Source organism: Amblyraja radiata, chromosome 1 (assembly GCF_010909765.2).
Source record: "Amblyraja radiata isolate CabotCenter1 chromosome 1, sAmbRad1.1.pri, whole genome shotgun sequence".
Taxonomy (NCBI): domain Eukaryota; kingdom Metazoa; phylum Chordata; class Chondrichthyes; order Rajiformes; family Rajidae; genus Amblyraja; species Amblyraja radiata.
This window is the reverse complement of record NC_045956.1, coordinates 48,252,813-48,276,269: the sequence shown is the minus strand read 5'-3', so window position 1 is coordinate 48,276,269 and position 23,457 is coordinate 48,252,813. Positions and strand designations below refer to the sequence as shown.

At 41.1% G+C, this 23,457-nt stretch overlaps 1 protein-coding gene across 3 annotated transcripts in view; it reads left to right on the top strand.

Moving 5' to 3' along the window:
- hook3 (hook microtubule tethering protein 3) overlaps positions 1-14,880 on the top strand; it is an 80,294-nt gene extending 65,414 nt beyond the window's left edge. For 2 of the 3 annotated variants that reach the window (XM_033021403.1, XM_033021388.1), the window contains 6 exons: positions 44-78; positions 5,716-5,798; positions 6,096-6,196; positions 6,958-7,062; positions 8,956-9,027; positions 9,598-11,632. In XM_033021403.1, coding sequence (XP_032877294.1) covers positions 44-78; positions 5,716-5,798; positions 6,096-6,196; positions 6,958-7,062; positions 8,956-9,027; positions 9,598-9,738 — 537 coding nt within the window. In that variant the 3' untranslated portion in view covers positions 9,739-11,632. Of the gene's footprint in view, positions 1-43; positions 79-5,715; positions 5,799-6,095; positions 6,197-6,957; positions 7,063-8,955; positions 9,028-9,597; positions 11,633-13,785 lie in introns of those variants that run through there. The other variant, XM_033021396.1, reaches the window with a different exon arrangement.
- Positions 14,881-23,457: the final 8,577 nt, after the last annotated feature.

Genomic DNA, 23,457 nt, shown 5'->3' with positions numbered 1-23,457 from the left:
TTAGTGTTTCCTTTTTATCATTTATATTTATATTTTTTTTCAGTCAATTCTTCTGAAAAAGAAACTGGAAGAACATTTGTAAGTACTTTAAAAAAGAAATTTGTTTTGAATAGGTCTTGATCTTAGAGGTGTCAAAATCATGAGAGAAATAGATCGGGTAGATGCACAGGGTATCTTGCCCTGTGTAGGGGAATTGAGGACATAGATTCAAGGTGAAGGGGAAAAGATTTAATAGGAATTTGAGGGGTGACTTTTTCACTCAAAGGGTGGCGGGTGTGTGGAACAAGCTGCCAGAGGAGGTAGTTGAGGCTGGAACTATCCCAACATTTAAGAAATAGTTAGACCGGTACATGGATAGGACAGGTTTGGAGGGATATGGCCCAAGCACAGGCAGGTAGGACTAGTGTAGCTGGGACATGTTGGCCTGTGTGGCAAGTTGGGCTGAAGTATCACTCTATGACTCTAGGTATTCTATTGTGGATATATAAGGCATCACACATTTTACTGTTATTAGCTATTTTTTTAAGTCTTTGGATTGTCCTGTCTATGCGTTTAATGGGGTGTGGAAACATTCTTTGTTAATCATTTTTATCACGTTCAACTATCAAAGTACAAAATCTTGGTTTGTCAATACTGTCTCTAGTGACAGTTTACTCTATCCTTGGCAGGACATCTGGGAGCCAAAGAGTAGTTGTGTAGCTCAAACATGGGAACTGGCTGGGAACACTGGAAAGTGTCTCAGATCATACAAAATACCCCAACTGTAGCAGTGAAGCTCCAAAACTAGCTGTGCCTGGAGCCATGTTGTTCCAGGACAGTTGCAAAGCTGCTATCTATCCAACAATGTAGATATTTCCAAAGGTACTTTATGTTCAGAAAAGGCAAGACAAATTTAATCTGGTTAATCACTGTCCAATCAGTATCCTCTGAATGAGCAACAAAGTGATGGTACGTGTTGTGGATAAAGCTGCGTACTCGCCGATAACCTGCTCACCAATTCCCACTTTAGGTTTTACTGGGTCCACTTGCCTATGGACCTTATCACAGCTTTGGTTCAAAATGGACCAACAAGCTGAATTCCAGAGGTGAACTAATGCTGGCCTTGCCAATAATGTCCAGATCCTGAAAATATAAAAATAATATCTTACTCAGTAGCTCGGGTGGCTGCGAACGGCCACCGGGACCGGACAGTGGTTCAGGCTGCCACCTCGGCGCCTTCTGCCGGCCCGCCAGCCAGCCACGGTGTCCCTCTCCCCCTCTCCCTCTCTCCCTCCCTCTCTCTCCCCCCCTCTCTCTCTCTGTCTCTCTCTGTCTCTCTCTGTCTCTCTCTGTCTCTCTCTCTCTCTCTCTGTCTGTCTCTCTCTCTCTCTGTCTGTCTCTCTCTCTCTCTGTCTGTCTCTCTCTCTCTCTGTCTGTCTCTGTCTGTCTCTCTCTCTCTCTGTCTTTCTCTCTGTCTCTCTCTCTGTCTCTCTCTCTCTCTCTCTCTCCCTCCCAGCGCATTGTTGGACAAGCGAAGATGGAGGCTCACCAGTCCTCAATGCCTCCTAGAACCAAACCCTGTTATATTCATTTTATTAATTAAACCTTTGATTATGATTAAACCTTTTGAGCTGAAATGGTTGAGAAGAAAATGAGTGTAAACTCTGGATGCCTGCAGTGCATACCAAAGATTATACAGCAGAGCAAGAAGCGCCACTCTGCGAAAAAAGCGTAGTATGACATGACGCCATTTTATTGAGCTGCAATTTACAATAATATTAATAAAATGTACAATAATATTAACTAAATATGTGAAGTGATCGATGCTACATAATACACTGTTTCCTACAACACTGATTACACCAAAGATGATAGAGCGGATCAATCTTTGGAACGGATTACACCAAAGATACTAGAGGAGCATTGCCCGCTGCCTCGGGAGCGCCGACCACGGGCAGACGCTTGAAGCTCTCCCGCCGGCCGCCTTCATCTGGTATCGGGGGGACCGATAATCAGTCCTGGATCAACTCAGGAGTGGAGGAAACATCCTCTTCCCCCAAAGATACTAGAGGAGCCTCTAGTATCTTTTCTTTTCCCTGCGACCTGATGTAAGAGCAGATTGTATAACTGTGGAGTCCGTCCCCGCTACCAAAGATGTCGCGTTTGGCATAAACAAATGGCGGCCGTGACGTTCCGTTACGTATTACACGTCAGTCCATTGGATTTCGGAGGAGTGGTCTACCTTGCTCTGCTCTATAATCTTTGGTGCATACACCTGGCGAGTAGAAGTGGAATCTATTGTAACAAATATAGCAGCAATAAGTGGCATTGATAATGGATATGACAATAGACAACAGGTGCAGGAGTAGGCCATTCCGCTCTTCGAGCCAGCACCACCATTCAATGTGATCATGGCTGATCACAATCAGTACCCCGTTCCTGCCTTCTCCCCATATCCCCTGACCGCTATCTTGAAGAGCCCTGTCTACCTCTCCCTTGAAGGTATCCAGAGAACCTGCCTCCACCGCCCTCTGAGGCAGAAAATTCCACAGACTCACAACTTTCTGCGTGAAAATGTGTTCCCTCATCTCCGTTCTAATTCGCTTACCCCTTATTCTTAAACTGTGGCCCCTGGTTCTGGACTACCCCAACATCGGGAACATATTTCCTGCCTCTAGGGTATCCAAATCCTTAATAATCTTATATGTGTCAATAAAATCCCCTCTCATCCTTATAAATTCCAAAGTATACAAGCCCAGTCGCTCCATTCTCAGCATATGACAGTCCCGCCATCCCGGGAATTAACCTTGTGCACCTACGCTGCACTCCCTCAATAGCAAGAATGTACTTCCTCAAATTTGGAGACCAAAACTGCACACAATACTTCAGGTGTGGTCTCACTAGGGCCCTGTACAACTGCAGGAGAACCCCTTTGCTCCTATACTCAACTCCTCTTGTTATGAAGGCCAACATGCCATTCGCTTTCTTCACTGCCTGCTGTACCTGCATGCTTACTTTCAGTGACTGATGAACAAGGACCCCCCCAGATCCTGTTGTACTTCCTCTTTTCCCAACTTGACGCCATTTAGATAATAATCTGCCTTCGTGTTTTTGCTACCAAAGTGGATAACCTCACATTTATCCACATTAAACTGCATCTGCCATGCATCTGCCCACTCACCCAACCTGTCCAAATCACCCTGCATTCTCATAGCATCCTCCTCACAGTTCACACTGCCACCCAGCTTTGTGTCATCTGCAAATTTGCTAATGTTACTTTGAATCTCTTCATCTAAATCATTGATGCATATTGTAAATAGCTGCGGTCCCAGCACCGAGCCTTGCGGTACCCAACTAGTCACTGCCTGCCATTCTGAAAGGGACCCATTAATCCCTCCTCTTTGTTTCCTGTCTGCCAACCAATTTTCTATCCATGTCAGCACTCTACCCCCAATACCATGTGCCCTAATTTTGCCCACTAATCTCCTATGTGGGACCTTATCAAAGGCTTTCTGAAATGGAACCAGCGAAGTTGAAAGTCAGACTCAGTGGGTATTTGGTATGCCTAGGAATCATTTTTACATGCGTATGTCACCCCTGCAGAAGAGTGCTGGATCATTGCGCATTGAAGGTCGTTTTGGTAGCAGTAATGGTGTTTAAAGATGCAAGGAAGGATTGTTGTTCAATTTGAGCAGTATGCAGAGTTAAGGGCCTGTCCCACTGCGGCGATCTAATTCGCGAGTTTAGAAGAGTTTGCCCTCAACTCATATTCGCAGTATGGTCGACACAAGGCCCTAGGAGGTCTTTGCAACTCTCCTTCATGCTCGAGTGTAGTCCCCGCGTACTCGAGACCTCAGCTAGGTTGCGGCGTTTTTTTTCAACATGCTGAAAATGCCCGCGAGTAAAAAAAGGACTTCATGGAAAAAATCGATGATTTTTTCTCGTAGGTTTAGTCGACCTAGGTGACAGTAGGGCATAATGCTATTGTAGGTAATCAAAGGCAATCAAAGCTAATCAAAGGTAATCAAAGGTAATCAAAGGTAAAGGTCATTGAGAAAAGAAAGGTAAATAAACTGACTGGTAATGTTAAATGCCCACTAAACTTTATTAAAAGTTGTCTGGCTTCTTAAAAGTGTCTCCACTCCTTCTTCTCTCCCTTCTCTCCCTTCTCTCCCCCTCTCCTCCCCCACCCCCTCTCCACGTTCTCTAAAGGACTTACCGTTACTGTGCCAGCCGTCTTTTACCTTCGTGTTCATCACGGGTGTGAATTTCAGGCAGCACTCACCCGCTTTCCCTGGCCCCCGCCTTTGCGATGTGTTTGTGTGTGTGTGCAGACGGTCGATCTGGCTCGCGGTTTCATCGCTGACGGTCGATCCAGCTCAAGGTTTTTCAGGCATGTGCCCTCGAGCTTGAATGTTGAAGACAGTCGCTGAAATGTCACGTTAGTGGGACAGCCCCTTTAAACTTTTAACATAGAGTGATAAATAGCCATCCCTGTAAATTCAGGTTTATACCGTTTAACATAAAATCATTCAGTTTGTACCTCTAGTCAGTGAATGAACATTACATGATATTATTTGGAACAATATTGGATTGGATTGGATTCAATTTATTGTCATTGTCTCATAAGAGACAACGAAATGGATTTTCCTTACAGTCATAAAAAACCCCCACAAACACAGAAGCCCATGACACAACATCCCCACAGCAGCACCAAAGTTAGGGAAGGAACCAAAGTCGAGTCAGCCACCTCGCTGATCTTCCCAGATGTTCACCCGTGGTCGGGGGCTCCCGAGCACCCCGTAGTCGCCGCCACGGGTGGCCCGATGTTCAGGCTCCCTCGCCGGGAATGATTGAACCCCGACGGAGAACATCCTCAGCAGCCCGGACCTCCAAATCAGCCACCTCCCACTGGAGTCCGCGGCTCCCGAAGTCCACAGGCCGAGCCGGGCGGAGACCCACGCTGGCGACCCCCGACAAAGGGTCGCAGGTCTCCGCGATGTTGGTCGGCGCCGCCCGCGTTGGGAGCTCCGCGATCAACAGCTCCGCGATATCGATGCAGCAGGCCCAACACTCCGGAGCTCCAAACGGCGACCCCCGGTAAGGCATCGCCCGCCCCGCGATGTATCCAGCGCTGCGCCGCCGCTGCAGGAGCTCTGGTCGGTCCCGGCAGGAAAGGCCGCGCCAATCCAGTAGGTAGGCCGCGGCGGGGGGGAGCGAACAATAGTCGCATCCTCTCCAGGGAGCGACTGAAGGACGGTATCCCCCTTACCGTACCCTCTTCCCCCCACATAAAAGACAAAAAACCCCCCAAAAAAACGCACTTCAAACATAACAAAAAACAAAAAAGATACCGGACTGAAGGCGGAGGCAGCCATGACAGCGCCACCGGATGTCCTCACCAATGTGACTGAAAATTTGGGAAATTGCAATTTGGATATTGCAATACTCTTGCAATACTCTTGCAATATAGACTAGATGGACACTGGAAGGTCAGTGTCAAGGAAGAAGAAAATCTTACACCGAAATGATGAAAAACACATTAATGGTTGTTGGTAATATTTTCACTTGTGCAAGATGTGTTTTTTTTCTGGTGTACAAGCTCCTAGTGGTTGCTTCGCTTTCAAATACATTGTCAAGCCTATTCACAGTCTATTTATATATTTTAAAAGTCTGTTTTTCAACACCTTTGTTGTGTAATGTATGAGTATTGAATTAATATGTTGGCTGTTTCAGGGAGAAGCTACATGAAGCTCATACGGAGCTTCAGAAGAAACGAGCCTATATTGATGACTTGGAACCAAAATACAATAACAGCTGTAAGTTTTAAAAGATGTAAATAAAACTGCTCTTTAAAAAAATATGACCATACTAACATTATTAAAGCACGATCTTCCTCAAGATAAACGCCAGACATGTTGTTGCATCATCCATCTCTCGTATGCCATATTAATCTTAAAGTTGCCTCTGTACTCTTTCAGCACTGGCGAGCTAGATATGATTTCCTGCCTACTCTAGACATTGATGAGTAATTTAGTTTTAAAATGTTGCAATTTTGCGATGACTTAAAAATCAATTTATTCAGTTAATGGTTTGTACTCCCCTGCTGTGTATAGCTCAAAAGATTGAAGAACTTCAGGAAGCCCTAAGAAAGAAGGATGAAGATATGAAACAAATGGAGGACAGATATAAAAAGTACCTAGAAAAAGCAAAGAGTGTAAGTGCAACATTTCTACATTTACCTGAAGTAATATGCAATCCTAAAAAAGAATATTTATTCATTTAAGAGGATTGTTAATGCAGTTTTGATTGTTCTCTGAATGTTTGTTTTAATGGGATTATAAAATAAGATTATCCGGCTGTAAAATACATAACCAGGTTTCAGTTATATTGATGCAGCAGACTTATGCCCCTGTCCCACTTAGGAAACCTGAACGGAAACCTCTGGAGACTTTGTGCCCCACCCAAGGTTTCCGTGCGGTTCCCGGAGGTTTTTTTCAGTCTCCCTACCTGCTTCCACTACCTGTGGCAACCTCTGGCAACCACCTGCAGCCTCCGGGAACCGCACGCAAAGTCTCCAGAGGTTTCCGTTCAGGTTTCCTAAGTGGGACAGGGGCATAAGTTTCTCAATCTTAAAATCAGGAGAGCAAGTGATCATTAACTTGCCTTTGGTCACTTGCAGATGATAATGTGATTGAGTGAGAAGAATTAAAAGGCGTTGAGCTAGAACAGTATCATGTGGAGGGAAAATTGTGACACTGGTCAATGAGATAAGCAGAAGGAACTGGCAAGTGGCAGAAACTGTAATATCACATATTGGCTTGCATAGTCATGTGTATCGTTAACTTGCTTCCTCTGTGGTTAGCCTAGTTCTGCTTGAGTAAGGTGCTTCTTTACCATTGAAATGAAATCCTTTCGCTGAACTAATGTCGCCAGGAAACAGAAAATGTTTTAATAAAATTATTCTCTCTTTTTTAGGTTATCAGAACGTTGGACCCTAAGCAGAACCAAGGAGCAGCCCCGGAAGTTCAGTCTTTGAAAAATCAGCTGCAAGAAAAGGAAAGAATGTTACATTCCTTATCGGTATGCTACTTTACTTTCTCCTAAATGCTATCAATTAACTGAACAGTAAGTGTATTTCCATTTTCGTATCCGGCAGCAGCAGTGCACTGCAGACTACCTCTTGCACTTCCATGGACTTGCTTTCTCATTATGTATTTGTTGCACAATTGTGCTGTTCTCTTTGCAGATTTTTTTATCTTTTCACTGTTTTGTAGAAATAATGTCATTTATTACAATTTTTTTTGCATGTTGGTTGAGTCTGTTACTGAGATGCTGTTGCAAGAAAGATTTTAATTGTACTTGTACCTCACTGCACCTGTGCATATGTAAAAACTCAATCTTGATTTGACTTGACTTCTGTTCAGAAATATTACAAACACTACCAAAAACAAACTAATTGATTAGTTTTTAAGAAGGAACTGCAGATGCTGGAAAATCGAAGGAACACAAATATGCTGGAGAAACTCAGCGGGTGCAGCAGCATCTATGGAGCGAAGGAAATAGGCAACGTTTCGGGCCGAAACGTTGCCTATTTCCTTTGCTCCATAGATGCTGCGACACCCGCTGAGTTTCTCCAGCATTTTTGTGTACCTAGTTGATTATTTTATTGTCTCGTGTACCGGGGTACAATGAAAAGCTTTTGTTGATGATTACAATCGAGCCATTTACATTATATAGATACATGATAAGGGAATAACATTTAGTGCAAGGTAAAGCCAGCAAAGTCTGATCAAGGATAGTCCAAAGGTCACCGAAGAGGTCGATAGTAGTTCAGCACTGTTCTCTGATTGTGGTAGGATGATTCAGTTGCCTGTTAACCACTGGGAAGAAACTGTCCCTGAATCTGGAGGTGTGTGTTTTCACATTTCTATACCTTTTGCCTGATGGAGTAGGGGAGAATAGGGAGTGGCCAGAGTGCGACGTCCTTGACTATGCTGCTGGCCTTGCTGAGGCAGCATGAGGTATAAATGGAGGGAGGTTGGATTGTGTGATGGTCTGGGCTGCGTCCACAATTCTCTGATTTCTTGCGGTCTTGGATGGAACTGTTCCCAAACCAATCCGTGATGCATTCTGATAAAATGCTATTTATGGTCCATCTGTAGAAATTGGTGAGAGTTGCAGGGGACATGCCGAACTTCCTAAGCCGTCTAAGGAAGTGGAAGGGTTGGTGTGCTTTCTTGATCGCTGCTTCAAAATGGGTGGTCCAGGAGAAGTTGTTGGTGATAATGACTCCGACTCCTAGGAAGTTGAAGTTTTCAACAGCCTCTACTTCGGCACTGTCAATGCAAACTGGAGTATGTTACCATTTTGCTTCCTGAAGTCGATCACTATCTCCTTTGTCTTGCTGACAATGAGAGAGGTTGTTTTCTCGACACCAGGACACAAGGTTCTTGATCTCCTTCCTATACTCCTTCTCATCATTATTTGATATCCGGCCCACAATGGCGGTGTCGTCTGCGAATTTGAAAATTGAATTAGATTTGTACTTGGCTGCACAGTCGTGGGTGTACAAGGAGTAAAGAAGGAGGCTGAGGACGCCATTTGATTATTTGTTTTGTTCACCTTTGTCTACTATTGTTTGTATTACTTTTTTGCAGAATGGTATCTACATTTTTGTATATATATATATATTGTATTTGAAGAACAATTCATAATTTGAGGCATACCTAAATAAATAGTTCTATCTTTCTTTCCTCCCTTTCACTAAATGTGTCCTAACATTGTATTCAGTTAGAAAACTAATGTTTTCAATGATCTAGCGGATTGTATGCAGAATTCTTTCAGTTAAGGTACCTCATTTACCTTTGCTTGTGACTTATCAGTGCTTTAAATCAAGTATTTTGCCATTTAGAATGAGTCAAATATGTGTATTTGAACTAAATGCTATCATCTTTCAAATCATTTTGTTTTTAGAAAGAATATGAGAAGACAAAGATTCAGAGAGAACATGAAGAGAAGTTAATTGTCAGTGCTTGGTATAACATGGTAAGAATACCAAAATGGAACATGTTTTGACAATAGACAATGGAAAAAAAGATATATTGAATGATGAATTCTCATCTTGGGAGATAGAGGGAGCATAAAGTGAAAAAGCAGAAAGCTGCAGCCCTTTTGTGCTCCTTAAAAACCAATGCATTTCATTTGCTTACATTCTCAAATATTTATCTAATTTTCCCTTAAATTTAACCACGACTATCTTACATTGCATTCCATTTCATGCTTCCATCCTCAATTTTCAAATCTTTTGCCTGCCATGTTTATTTTTTCTCAAGTGCATGGACCATCATTCCACAGTGTAGCTCTACCAGTACCTTTCACATAAAATGTTGGAAACACCCAGCAGATCAGGTAGCATTTTCGTAAAGGGAAAGAGTTAACTTTTCAGGTTGAAGTCTTTTTGTCAGAGCTTAGTCACTGAACAGCCTGAGCCCAGTCAGTGACTCAGAAAGTGAAACATTAACTCTTTCTCTTTCCAAAGATGCTGCATGACCTGCTGACTATTTCCAGCATTTTCTGTTTTTCATTTACAGTTTGTTGATTTGTATTTGTTAATAGGGTATGGCACTTCACAAGAAAGCAGCAGAAGAAAGACTTACAAGCACTGGTTCAGGACAGTCCTTCCTAGCTAGACAGAGACAGGCAACAAGCGCACGGCGACCATACCCTGGACATGTTCAACCAGCTACAGCAAGGTAGAAGGTAAAACCAATGGCTTATGCACAAATCATATGCCGCACCATTTAACCCAACATCTTCAGCTACTTCTAAACTTCTGTTCACTTTCAGTTTATAAAACTTTTGAGCTAATATTTGTACTAAATTTGTTTATTTTATCCATGTGATATTTTATGCCACAATTGTAATATAAAATGATCAATGGAATAATGTGAATGTTTCATGTTCTCATAAGGATAATTTATTCAGAAATGATTGAGAATACTTTTCTGTTTAACTTTATTTCCACATTTGTAACCTGACTTTGTCAGTATAAATGTTCATCCTTTTATTGACATTTGAAATATTTACCTTAAAATGAAGAGACTGTTAACTTTGTTGTTCTGTAAGGTAGGAATTCAAAATAAAGTAGGATGGTCAAGACAGGGAACATATGATCTGTGATGGAATCATACATACCCTTTACTTGTTATTAGCATGACTGATTAAATGGCCTTTTCTCATTCTTACAACTTTGTCATGTTTATGTTGTGGTAAGCCTATTATGTAGAGATGAAGCAAATAATACATTTTTTAACAATAAATGAATGCAATAACTAACTAGCTCATATGGTTAGCAAGTTGTCCGTTCCAACTCTAGACTCCATGTCTTCCCAAAATGAAAACGTTAGTCATACTTGACCCAGCTCTTTTACGTTGTGTTAACAGATCAGCACACCTACAATTCATCAGTAAACTGATGTTCTCATCAGTGTGATTGAGAAGAGCTGGGGTGGGAAATAGTTACATTTCCACTAGTCTAAGGATGTTATCAGACAAAATATCCTTTCCAGAGTAAAATGAACAACTTTATTATTTATTAAAACTGAAGACTATTGATACTTCTCAACATTGATGTATTTTGCATTGATATTGACTTAACAGATTTAAAGTATTAGTTCAATTGTTCTTGTTTTTAAATTGACAATGTTAAAGTACACATAATTAGTCATGGTACCTTTCTGGTACCTCATGGGAAGGTCTGTAGTCTTTAACATTTTTAACTTGTTAAATATCAATGATCACTTTCCCATTTTGAACCTATGACAAGTGCCAGGAAGCAGAGAAGGGCAAAGTTGCTCTAAATAGCAAATCCATGCTTCTACTGAAGGATTAACATTTATGATGCATCTATTAGCTCATTATAATATTAATCAACCATGGATTATTCAAAGTTAATTTATTGAAAAGAATAATTGAAAACCAGACTCAACTTTCATGATAAACAATGTGTGAAAATTACCACATTGAAATTGTTTCTTATTGTGCTGTACAGCACCATTTAGCCTTTCCTTTAGGTGTGATAACATTCTCAGTCTGTCAAAAAATTATGAAACCATTGCAGCACTTCAGAATAAACCATCTGGTTCCAGAAGATGTTCTGCCATTTAGTCAGTTCATCTCCATATCTTGCCTTTCACCTCTGCCTTTTCGTTAGAATCTTTCAATCTTTGATCTGATGTTTTCAATTGATCAAATCAGAACAATGTTTTTGCAGAGATCTGTATTTCAAGTATCCTGAATGTAATGTAGTGTTGGCAGGGATCACGAATTACTGTTCAGCTCTAAACATTGAAAGGATTCTTTGTCAAACAATTGATAACTAATTCCTGGAAAAGTTTACAGTTTAAAATATCTCTCTCATTTTAATCAACCCTTGAATACCATTTTCTTTTGCATTTTCTATCATCTGTGGTTTCTATCATGAGAAAAGATCTTTGGAACAGCAGCAATCAAATCTATTACATGGCCCATTACAGTTCTGTTTGAAACAAGCAACATTTTTTGATGTTCTACCATGCCTGGTTGTTCTGAATATTAGCATTATTTAAAAGAACTTCTACTTGTACCTATTAAAATCATTTGTATTCATCTACTTTTTTTCTCTGTGGACACTTCTTTGTGACAATTCATTTTACACATGAACTATTCCTGCTTTGATCCTGGGCAAAATAATTAGTTTGGATAAGCTTGAAGGGACATGGGGGCTACACCTATTTACTAAGTATTATGTTCACTGAGTGAAAATGTGAATGTACCTTTCAGCACTGTTTCCCATTTTGAATACTATGTGACCTCTATCTCCTGCATCTGCACCTTTCCAACACAAGCACATCCTTTTTGTGTGTTGTGCTGCTGATTATTAATGTAATTTAAATACACAGACAGAAATTGTTTTGAAGACCTCAGCAAGTCAAGGCCCATCGGTAAAGAGAAATACAATTGATATATCAGTCGATATCCTTTCATGAGAACAAGATTTCAGATTTTCAGCATCATTGGTGATTTGCACATGCTTAACCATAGTGTAAATTGTCATTCCACCAGCATGTTATAAACCTTTATATCTTCCAAAATAATCTTGAATCTATCTTTTAAATGTTTGGTCACATCTGTAGATTGAACTGACATACCACTCATTAGTCTTAGATACATTTTGAAAAACCTTTTGTTAATTAATTTTCTGTTATTTCATACTAATACATTTGCAACAAGGTAATTTGCAAATTTTGAGTAATGTTTTCATCGCTTTTACTCATTGCCATAACAAATTATTATGTAATCTGATTTTATGGATGAATTTACAAGTCTCTAATTCTATACCTTGCACCTTCCCTCAATCTGATGTCATACCTCTTTCAATACTCTTCCTTTCTGGACAGTTTCTTCCTAGAACCTTGTTCTATCATGGAGTTTGAAAAGTGCAGGATCAGTAAGAACTCTACCCCATCTTAGGCGGTCCCACAAAATGAAATAAATTATTTGTCAAATATTTCAGCTAAATTTGTAGCATCTTCAAAAAGGTTCATCTGATAGTTTCAGAGAATTAAATTATAGGCATACAGATTATCTTCAAGCCTACTTTAATTACATGTTCAAATAAAATCATTATAGTCTGAGAGATTTCAATAGCATTAGATAGTAGGGGGGTTTTCATACTTAACAGTAAACTTAATCCAAAACAAATATGCAAAATAATTTTCAAAATGTAAATAGGAGAAGCTATTCAGCTCCTTTACAGCTATTCTTTCTGCCTCATAACATAGCATGAGTGAAGTGTTCCAAATCCTACTTGCTCACTTAAAACAAACTACAAATATTTCTTTGATTTCATCTGTTTTTGAATTTGACCTTACTTTCATGAAACCTAGTTTAATTATGCAAGAACTGCATAAATTCATCACTTGTATGAATTATATAAATTCCAAACTTAACTACATATTTGACTTCAATAATTTATTTTGTCAGTCAAGCATACAATGATTTTATATGTTCTAAGATTATAAAACTTAAATTACATCCTTGACTGTCATAAAATAAATTGACCGTTAAATATGTAATTTAAGATTTGCATAATTCAACTTTAGGTTTCTTGAATGTAATGACATGTTCAAAAAGACACCATGTCAAATAAATATTTTCTAGTTTTAAGTAAACAAGTAAGAACTCCTATTTAAATGTAGAAAGATTTCCTGTTTTTTCTTACAGAATTTAACGGTTAAGATATTTTAAGTTTCAAGCTTTGTGTTAAATCATTACTTTATTTTACAAATATACTTTTTAATTATGTATTACAATATTACTTAATTTCAGTTAGCAGAAAATATTAACTTGAAATGTATTAACATTTACATTATGAAAATATGTTTATGCTCTTCAATGGATGCATAATTCAAACAAAGTTATCTTCTGTAAGTTACTGATGTTAATTACTGATAAATGTCAGTAATAGTTTTCATATCAACTAATTGAACCAATTAATTTTTGAACTAATAGTGATGACTATTTAGACAGCATATTAATACCAAAGAATGAAATAACAAGCATGAGCTAGATAGTGTGCACTGCAATAACTTAGTTATTGTCAGCATTGTGTTAACTATTTGACATTTTGTAGCAATGCCTAATAACAGTGTTTAGCAAACTCGGTTACAGTAGAACCTTCCAGTTTACATTTTTTTAGATTTTATTTCTAAATGATTTAGTTTCCTTTTCCTTTATTAATATCTTTTTGTTCTTTGTTTCCAGTGACGTGATTGCATGATCTGCAGCATGACTTTCCAGCATTGACTATTCATTTGCATGAATTGAGCTTGAATGCATAATTTATTAACGTTCTGCTGTTTGTTTTGTAACCTACCAACACTATGGATGTAATAGCCCCAGTCCTCCAATTTGTAAATTTGGATGTATGAATAGACTGAACTGGAAGGCACTGTGGATTAGCACACTGCCTTCTTTGAAATTTGCTATCAGACTAACAAGTCTATGCATGGTGGTCTTAAGTTTGGACATGCTGAATGTTTAAATGAGCATAGGTTCATGGTGCACCAGGTCATTTATATTTGCTATTCGGGCAATTTAAGGTGCTATAAACCTGTTTGGCATAAGAAATTGAATGCTTTAATTGATCCTTTAGCATAGTGGTGTTCAGTTTGGGCAAATTAAAACAGTGGTTTCTCCAAATGATCTGGGATCGCTTGATGGACGGACGCATCAGCTATCCAAAGTGAACCCATGATTGTACAAATGCAATATTATTGCTCACCCTGAACTCAAAAATACTAGCTATTTTATAATAATGCACCTCTGATACCACTTTGTTATTTGCAAACCTGTTACTAATTACTTAATTATATTGACTATGGGCTCTCCATAATTACGCTTATTTAGTTTAATAACAAGTTCCTGTTTACCATCCAGTTTATTTTTTACTTGATTCTGCAAATGGAAAGAAAAGCCACATAATGCAAAATTTAAAGCTTTGCATAATATAGTATTATATTTATTTATCTTTTTGTATTTTGACTTGCAGTATTTCAGGACATAATCCATCAGGGAAACCTGTATTTCTGTGTCAAAAATATTTGAATCATTACATGGTTCATTATGTATATGAGTTGTCACAATGTTCTCCGTTTTGACCCCATTGTGTAGCTGGCAATCTATAAGCTGCTTATATAAATTATGTATATACCATAAACCAAAACTGAATTACATCTTCAGGAAAATTTAAGTGAACTGTAAGATACAGTGAGTCTTTCCACAAAGTATCTTTGAATGCTACATATGTTGAAAAGAAATGTACAGTTCGATATATTGTAAATAAAAATCTAGCAAGAGTTTGTGTTAATGTTCATGTTTTATCATTAATACCACAGAGCATACAACTGTAGGAAGCAGAGTTAATTCTCTGATTGCTGGCTTAACAAGCATAATAACTCTTTAAGACAAACCAGAAAATTGAATTAGAAGTGAGGAGAAAGTAATGCCTACAAATAGTTTCACTTAGCATTTACCAGAAACCACTGGGATTAAGCTGCCTTCAGTCAATGCTCTGCGAAAATAATAATAATAATACATTTTATTTATGGGCGCCTTTCAAGGGTCTCAAGGACACCTTACAAAAATTGAGCATGTAGAGGAAAAACATGTAAGGGGAATGAAATAAATAGTAGAGACATGACTAGTACACAAAGTAAAGACAGAATTCAATACAAAACACAGTATGAGGCAATTAATGCACAGATGAAAAGGGACGGGGACGTGGGGCTAAGGATAGGCAGAGGTGAAGAGATGGGTCTTGAGGGGGGACTGGAAGATGGTGAGGGACACGGAATTGCGGATCAGTTGGGGGAGGGAGTTCCAGAGCCTGGGAGCTGCCCTGGAGAAGGCTCTGTCCCCAAAACTGCGGAGGTTGGACTTGTGGATGGAGAGGAGACCGGCTGATGTGGATCTGAGGGACCGTGAGGGTTGGTAGGGGGAGAGGAGGTCAGTGAGATATGGGGGGGCCAGATGGTGGAGGGCTTTGTAGGTGAGGACCAGGATTTTGTAGGTGATCCGGTGGGAGATGGGAAGCCAGTGAAGTTTTTTGAGGACTGGAGTGATGTGATGCCAGGATTTGGTGTGGGTGATGAGTCGGGCGGCTGCGTTCTGGACCAGTTGGAGTCGGTTGATGTAGGTGGAGCTGATGCCAAGGAGAAGTGAGTTGCAATAGTCCAGTCGGGAGGAGATGAAGGCATGGATGAGTCTTTCAGCAGCAGGCGGTGTGAGAGAGGGTCTGAGTTTGGCGATGTTGCGGAGATGAAAGAATATGTTGCGGAGATGAAAATAGATATGTTTGATAACGTAGGATATCCTGTGTTGAATTGCTTTGTGTCAAAGAAGCACGTAAATATTCCAATTGATCTCATCCACCTTATGAGGGGTGATCGGGTTAAGCAGTTTACTGTAAATCAAATGATTGGTCAGAATGGAGTCAACGCTCCAGATAACATTGAACTTTTTTTGGTTCCCAAAGGCCAAGTGCCTGCTGAACAATATTAGCAATTCAATAATCTCCCAACATTTAAATGCATAAATATCAGGAAACTTCAAACTTTTGCACATTTGAATCCAAATATGTATCAAGTGTGTTGACCGATTTCTAACAAATTTGTCACTACACTCTGCTAGATCTCATGCAGATTACAGCAGTGCATCATTAAATCCCCCCCCCCCCCCACACAGCAGTTCCCCAACCATGCCCTCCTTTGTTCTCCCCGCCTCCTGGCCATTCCCCCTCGCCAGGTCTTCCTTTATTCTTCTGCCCCCTCCTCCCTCACCAGGTCTTCCTTTGTTCCCAGTGGCACATTCTCTGACTCCCATGTGGCATGTCCTTGACCGCCGGCGCCCTCTTCGATCACCACACCAACCTCCTCCACTATCGCCACCGTGTCCCCTCCTGATGCCACCGCGCCACTGACCCAGGCTCCTTCAGCCACGGGCTCCGCTGACTTGCAAGGCTCATCGACACACAAGACTCAGGCTCCAACCCGCAAGTTCAGCCCAACTTGTCTATGCCAACTAAGATGTCCCATCCAGACTAGTCCCATTTATCCACACCAGGCCCATAGCTCTCTAAACCTTTCCTATCCATGCACCTGCCCAAATGTATTTTAAATGTTATTGTTCCTCCCTCCACTATTTCATATGCATCTTATTCCTTCTCTCCACCACCTGCGTCAAAAAAGTTAATGTTTTATCTTTTAAACAGTCCTCTAGCCTCATTTTCTCTCATCACCAGGGCACTTTACTCCTACCTGCATTGTTCTTAGCTCTAACTATCACACTTAAACATCCCACTTGCCAGATGTCCCTTTGCCTGCAAACAAGCTACTCCAATCACCTTTTGCAAGCTTCCACCCAATACCAAAGTTGGCCTTGCCTCTGTTTAGAACTTTAACTTGCAGATCAGTCTGTCCATACCCATAACTAATTTAAACCTAATATACTGAAAGTGTGTTCACTGGGTCCAAAAGCCCCAACCACTGACACTTCAATCACGTGCCTTGCCCAGTTCCCTAACTTTTTCCTCTCCCTTAATATTGCCCAGGGAAACTTTCCTGAATCCACTTAAATTCCTTCCCCATTTAAACCCTTGGGACTATGACAGTCCCACTCTATATCAATAAAGTTAAAACCCCTTACTATAACAACCGTATTGATCTTGCAGCTGTCTGCAACGTCGCAGCATATTTGTTCCTCTAATTCTCAGTGACTATTTGGATGGGATTGGATTCAATTTATTGTCATTGCACTTTTCAGTGCAACAAAATGGTTTAGCCTGCAGTCATTACATAGAATAAATAACAAACACTCAACACAGTTTAAAGTCCCAAAGTCATTGTCTCTTCCCTCCTTGCTCTCCCTCTGCGCTGAGGCAATCCAAGCCTCTGATGTTGTGACCTCGCCGGGTGATGGTAGGTAAGTCCCACGGCTGAATCCGTGCTCCGCAAACGGGCCGGTTCAAACTCCGCGGCCCGGGGCGGTCGAAGCTGCCGAAGCTGCCGCCCTCCAGTCCAGCGGACGCAGCTGTTGTTGCGGGAGCTCCGGAAAAACAGGTCACCAACCTGTGACCTGCGAGCTCCCGATGATGTCGTCCACTGGCCCACGGCCGAGCCTCCGAGGCTCCAAAGTCGGGTCGGAAGTTGGGTCGCCCCGCAACCACAGCCCCGAAGTCAGCCAGCCTCGCGTTGGTAAGTCCTGGCTCTGCCTCCGCAGCCTCGAGGTCGGTCGCAGTTGGAGGCCGCCAGCTCCGCGATAGGCCTCGGCACACGGAGATGGGGGATACGGCAGGAATGGTCGCATCCACCCCCGAAGCCTACTTGGGGCCTACAGTACATTTCCAACATTCCCGTATAATTTTTCAGCTTCACCCATGTAGTCTCATTGGACAATTCCTAAGTAATATCATCTCAGACTAATTTATCTGTCCTTCCTCACTCCCTGCTGTGCCTGCCTTGTTTACTTAACATGCTGTCTTTGACGTATCAACTTCCCACCCACATCACTACTACATTGGATCCAGTCCTGCTGCCAATTTAGCACATGTAAGCCTGCCTGTCAGAACATTAGTCCGCCTCCGGTTCAGCTGCAACGCATCCTCACTTCTGTCCCAATGTGTAGGAAGGAACTGCAGATGCTAGTTTAAACCGAAGAAAGACACAAAATGCTGGAGTAACTCAGTGGGACAGGCAGCATCTCTGGAGAGAAGGAAGAAGAGATGCTGCCTGTTCCATTGAGCTATTCCAGCATTTTGTGTCTATCTTCACTTCTGTCTTAGATGAAATCCCAATGGTCCCAAAATCGGAATTTCTGCTCCCAGCGCAACTCGGCTACACATTAATTTGTCCTATCCTCACTAGCATTTCTTAGTGATTCCATATAGATGATGGACAGAGGCATCCTTATTCCTTACGATAGGATTACAATGTTAAAAAAAAATCAGTTCCCCAACTTGATGAACTTGTTCCTTAACATTGTTAATTCATGCTGCTAAATTAAATTTATAAACTTCAAACCGAGTGTCATATTGATAAAACTAAATTTAGTTTTAACTGGTTCATGTTCCCAGATAATGTGCCACAAATGTGAACGATCATCTTCTTTAGAAGTAGGAAAATTTGCTGCAGTCAGCAATTTAAGTTTATTCCCTTGACTACTGCTGAAGTCTATAACCCTTATTTATTATATTGCAGGATTCAAAGCCTAAATTGGCCCTTATCTTTGATCATACCTTGTCAATCATTTCCCAAAGATTAATTTATAACCTTTCAGTTGACATTAATCTCAGACTGGCAATTGTTAGTTCCAAAGTGGATGCTGCTGTATGCTCTTTCAGGATATGGACCAAGTTATGAAAACAAATTGATTGTCAATCTGACCCAAAATGAAGGGTTTAAACGAAAATGGTCACAGGTGCTTTTTAATGCATCTTATTGTCAAATATTACAATTCATAATAGTGGCATTGATTATAGGCATGCAAAGAAAACACAATTCTGAAAAATAAGTCGCTTTATTCCTCTGCATTAAAAAATAGATCAAATAATTGGTGTCATTATCAAGTAGTAAATTGGAAGAACAGATAAGATGCGTTTAGTGACCATCAATTCCCACCATCCAGTCTGAACACAGTATAGGTAGTTCTGCTAAAATCTGCATTTCCATTAACATGCATTGGATATAACGCATTATGAATTAGAGAACTCCATAACAAGAGAACCATTAAAAAGTTACTTTGGAAATTAACAAGAAGAAAAGGTAAAACAATAATCAGACAGTGTCTCTTAAGATAGCTGCTACTTTAACTGTGGTCGGCCACTGAAATTGACAAGTAGTCACTTTGATTGTGCAAAGATACACTATTAATCAATGTAACATTATTTTTAAACAACAAAAATAATTATTGCTATTGAAAAGATCTTTAGTTTTGAATTTCCTGTGGGGAAAAATATCTTTGTTATTTTGAGTCTGAAACTCTCTAGCCCCAACTCCCTTTTCCCCCATTGACAATTGTCTTGAGATTTTCTATAACATGAGGTATCTTAGGAACGCAACTAACGTGTTATTGCACAACTACCAAGATTTGAAAGGAGTGTCTAAAATTTGTTTTTAATTTTTATAAAGTCTATAAAAATAATCATAAGGAATGCAAAGGGGACTGCAGATGCTGGAATCTTGAGCAAAAAACAGTGCTGGAAGAACGCAGCAACCAGGCAGGATGGATCTGAAACTTCTTGTCCATTTCCTTACACAGATGCAATCTGACCTGCTGAGTTCTGTCAGCACTCTTGATTTTTGCACAGAGACAATGTCACTGTGATCCATCTACAAGCTCCAGTGTTTGGAAACTACAATCAATCACACCACAATCAAATCTATAAAGAAAAAAATCAGCCACCTTTGGATTTTATGGGACTATGTTTAAAATTATGGCTTTCAAAGTAAGAGAGGTTAGGTATATAGACAATAGGTGCAGGAGTAGGCCATTTAGCCCTTCGAGCCAGCACCGCCATTCAATGTGATCATGGCTGATCATCCCCAATCAGTACTCCGTTCCTGCCTTCTCCCCATGTCCCCTGACTCTGCTATTTTTAAGAGCCCTATCTTGAAAGCATCCAGAGAACCTGCCTCCACCACCCTCTGAGGCAGAGAATTCCACAGACTCACCACTCTCTGTGAGAAAAAGTGTTTCCTCGTCTCCGTTCTAAATGGCTTACTCCTTATTCTTAAACTGTGGCCCCTGGTTCTGGACTCCCCCAACATCGGGAACATGTTTCTTGCCTCTAGTGTGTCCAAGCCCTTAACAATCTTATATGTTTCAATGAGATCCCCTCTCCACATCCGCTGGCTCTCCCTTGTCCATTTTCTTAGTTACATCTTCAAAAAATTCCAGAAGATTAGTCAAGCTTGATTTCCCCTTCGTAAATCCATGCTGACTCGGACCGATCCTGTTACTGCTATCCAAATGTGCGGCTATCTCATCTTTTATAATCGACTCCAGCATCTTCCCCACCACCGATGTCAGGCTAACTGGTCTATAATTCCCCGTTTTCTCCCGCCTTTCTTAAAAAGTGGGATAACATTAGCCACCCTCCAATCCACAGGAACTGATCCTGAGTCTATAGATCATTGGAAAATTATCACCAATGCATCCACGATTTCTAGAGCCACTTCCTTAAGTACCCTGGGATGCAGACCATCAGGCCCTGGGGATTTATCAGCCTTCTGTCCCATCAGTCTATCCAACACCATTTCCTGCCTAATGTGGATTTCCTTCAGTTCCTCCGTCACCCCAGATCCTCTGGCCACTACTATATCAGGAAGATTGTTTGTGTCCTCCTTAGTGAAGACAGATCCAAAGTACCTGTTCAACTCATCTGCCATTTCCTTGTTCCCCATAATAAATTTACCTTTTTCGGTCTTCAAGGGTCCAACTTTGGTCTTAACTAATTTTTTCCTCTTCACATACCTAAAGAAGCCTTTACTATCCTGCTTTATATTCTTGGCTAGCTTACCTTCGTACCTCATCTTTTCTCCCCGTATTGTCTTTTCGGTTATCTTCTGTTGTTCTTTAAACATTACCCAATCCTCTTGCTTCCTGCTCATCTTTGCTATGTTGTACTTCTTCGTTTTAATTTTTATACTGTCCCTGACGTCCCTCGTCAGCCATGATTGTCCTTTTCTCCCCTTGGAATCTTTCTTCCTCCTAGGAATGAACTGATCCTGCACCTTCTGTATTATTTCTAGAAACACCTGCCATTTTTGTTCCACTGTCATCCCTGCTAGTGTATCTTTCCAGTCAACTTTGGCCAGCTCCTCCCTCATGGCCCCATAGTCCCCTTTATTCAACTGCAACACTGACACCTCCGATCTACTCTTCTCCCTCTCCAAATGTAGATTAAACCTGACCATGTTATGGTCACTGCCTCCTAATGTCTCATTAACCTTGAGGTCCTTCATCAAATCCGGTTCATTACATAACACTAAATCCAGAATTGTCTTCTCCCTGGTAGGCTCCAATACAAGCTGTTCAAAGAATCCATCATGAAGGCACTCTACAATGTCCCTTTCTTGGGGTCCAGTACCAACCTGATTTTCCCAGTCTACCTGCATGTTGAAATGTCCCATAACAACCACAGCATTGCTTTTACTACATGCCAATTTTAACTCGATTCAACTTGCGCCCTATGTCCAGGCTAGTTTGGAGGGCCTGTAGATTAGTCCCATTAAGGTATTTTTACCTTTACAATTCCTTAGTTCTATCCATACTGACTCCACATCTCCTGTTTCAATGTCACCCCTTGCAAGGGACTGAATTTCATTCCTCACCAAAAGGGCAACCCCACCCCCTCTGCCCACCTGTCTGTCTTTTCGATAGGAGCTATACCCTTGAATATTCAGTTCCCAGCCCTGGCCCTCTTGCAGCCATGTCTCAGTAATTCCAACAACATCATACTTGCCAGTTTCTAACTGGGCCATCCGGGAAAACGGGAGTTTCCTGGACAGGGCCTACAGTGAGGTGGTCACGCCGAGGTTAGGGGAAGAACCAAGGTGTGTGACGGAGAGAAAGGGTGGAAATCGTGGAGTGCAGAAGACCCAGGCGACTGTGCCTAATGAAAACAGGTACGCCCTCTTGGGAATTGTCCGGGGAGACAGCGTTTCCAGTCCGAGCAGCGGACACGTCGGTGGCTCCAATCCTGGAGATGGGACTCGACCGGCGAGACCGACGTCGGGCAGAGTCCTAGTGGTGGGTGACTCCATTGTCCGAGGAGCAGACAGGAGATTCTGTGGCGGCAGACGAGATGCGAGGATGGTTTGTTGCCTCCCTGGTGCCAGGGTTCAGGAAGTCACGAGCCGAATTCTGAACATTCTCGAGAGAGGTGTTCTCGAGAGACAGTGCCCCAACACAGTCCTTTACGAGCTGAAGCTGGACGCACTTGCCACAGTTGTAGCAGCTAGAGGCTCCACCTGTGTCCCTGGGCTCCCACATTCTGTTTATGTCTAACTAAGTTCAAGATTACTTTATAGAATCTTTCTTTTTGTATCCCTGTTTTTCACCAATCTCAATAGGACAGCATCAACTGTGTGTAATGTTCCATCAACACTGCACTACATCAGCCTTCACTGTTGCCTCAAAGCTCCAAAGTTGGACTTGAACCCACAGCTATTTGACCTCGTATGGCCATTGTTAACTGACACCAAGCACAGTCAAAATGAACCCATCAAAATAATGACTGACATTTTATAAAACGATTCTTAGTTAACATTTAATTAACTTAGTTAATAAAAACGACTTGGGGAATCTTCGAGATGCGAGGATGGTTTGTTGCCTCCCAGGGTTCAGGATGTCACGAGCCGAATTCTGAACATTCTCAAGAGGTGTTCTCGAGAGACAGTGCCCCAACACGGTCACTAAAATCACTAAAGCCACAAATTTACATCATTATTCAAATTAAGACTGATTATAGAAGCACATCATTCAATATGCAGGAAACCAACCTTTGATAGCACGAACGGTCAACAGCTATTTAGCAGTCTGCTTTGCACTAACATAAATAAAATACAGCAGAGGTAGTAATGAAGAAAATGGAGACAATTCAACTGTAGCATGTAAAAGGGAACAGGGTAGGTAACTAAAAGGAAATAATTTGCAGACCCAATGAGGACAGGGGGACACCGGCAAAGGAGGATTTCTCAAAACAACACAAACATCTGGATTGTAATCATTGTGACCAGACAAAAAATATAGAATTGTGATTGAAAAGATGTGTGATAGACCAATCTGTTGTTGTCCTTTTAATGCTTAAAAGAGAAACTCCATCCACTCCTGACCATCTCTCTATGCCCCTACCCCAAGCACAGGGGTATATTTGTG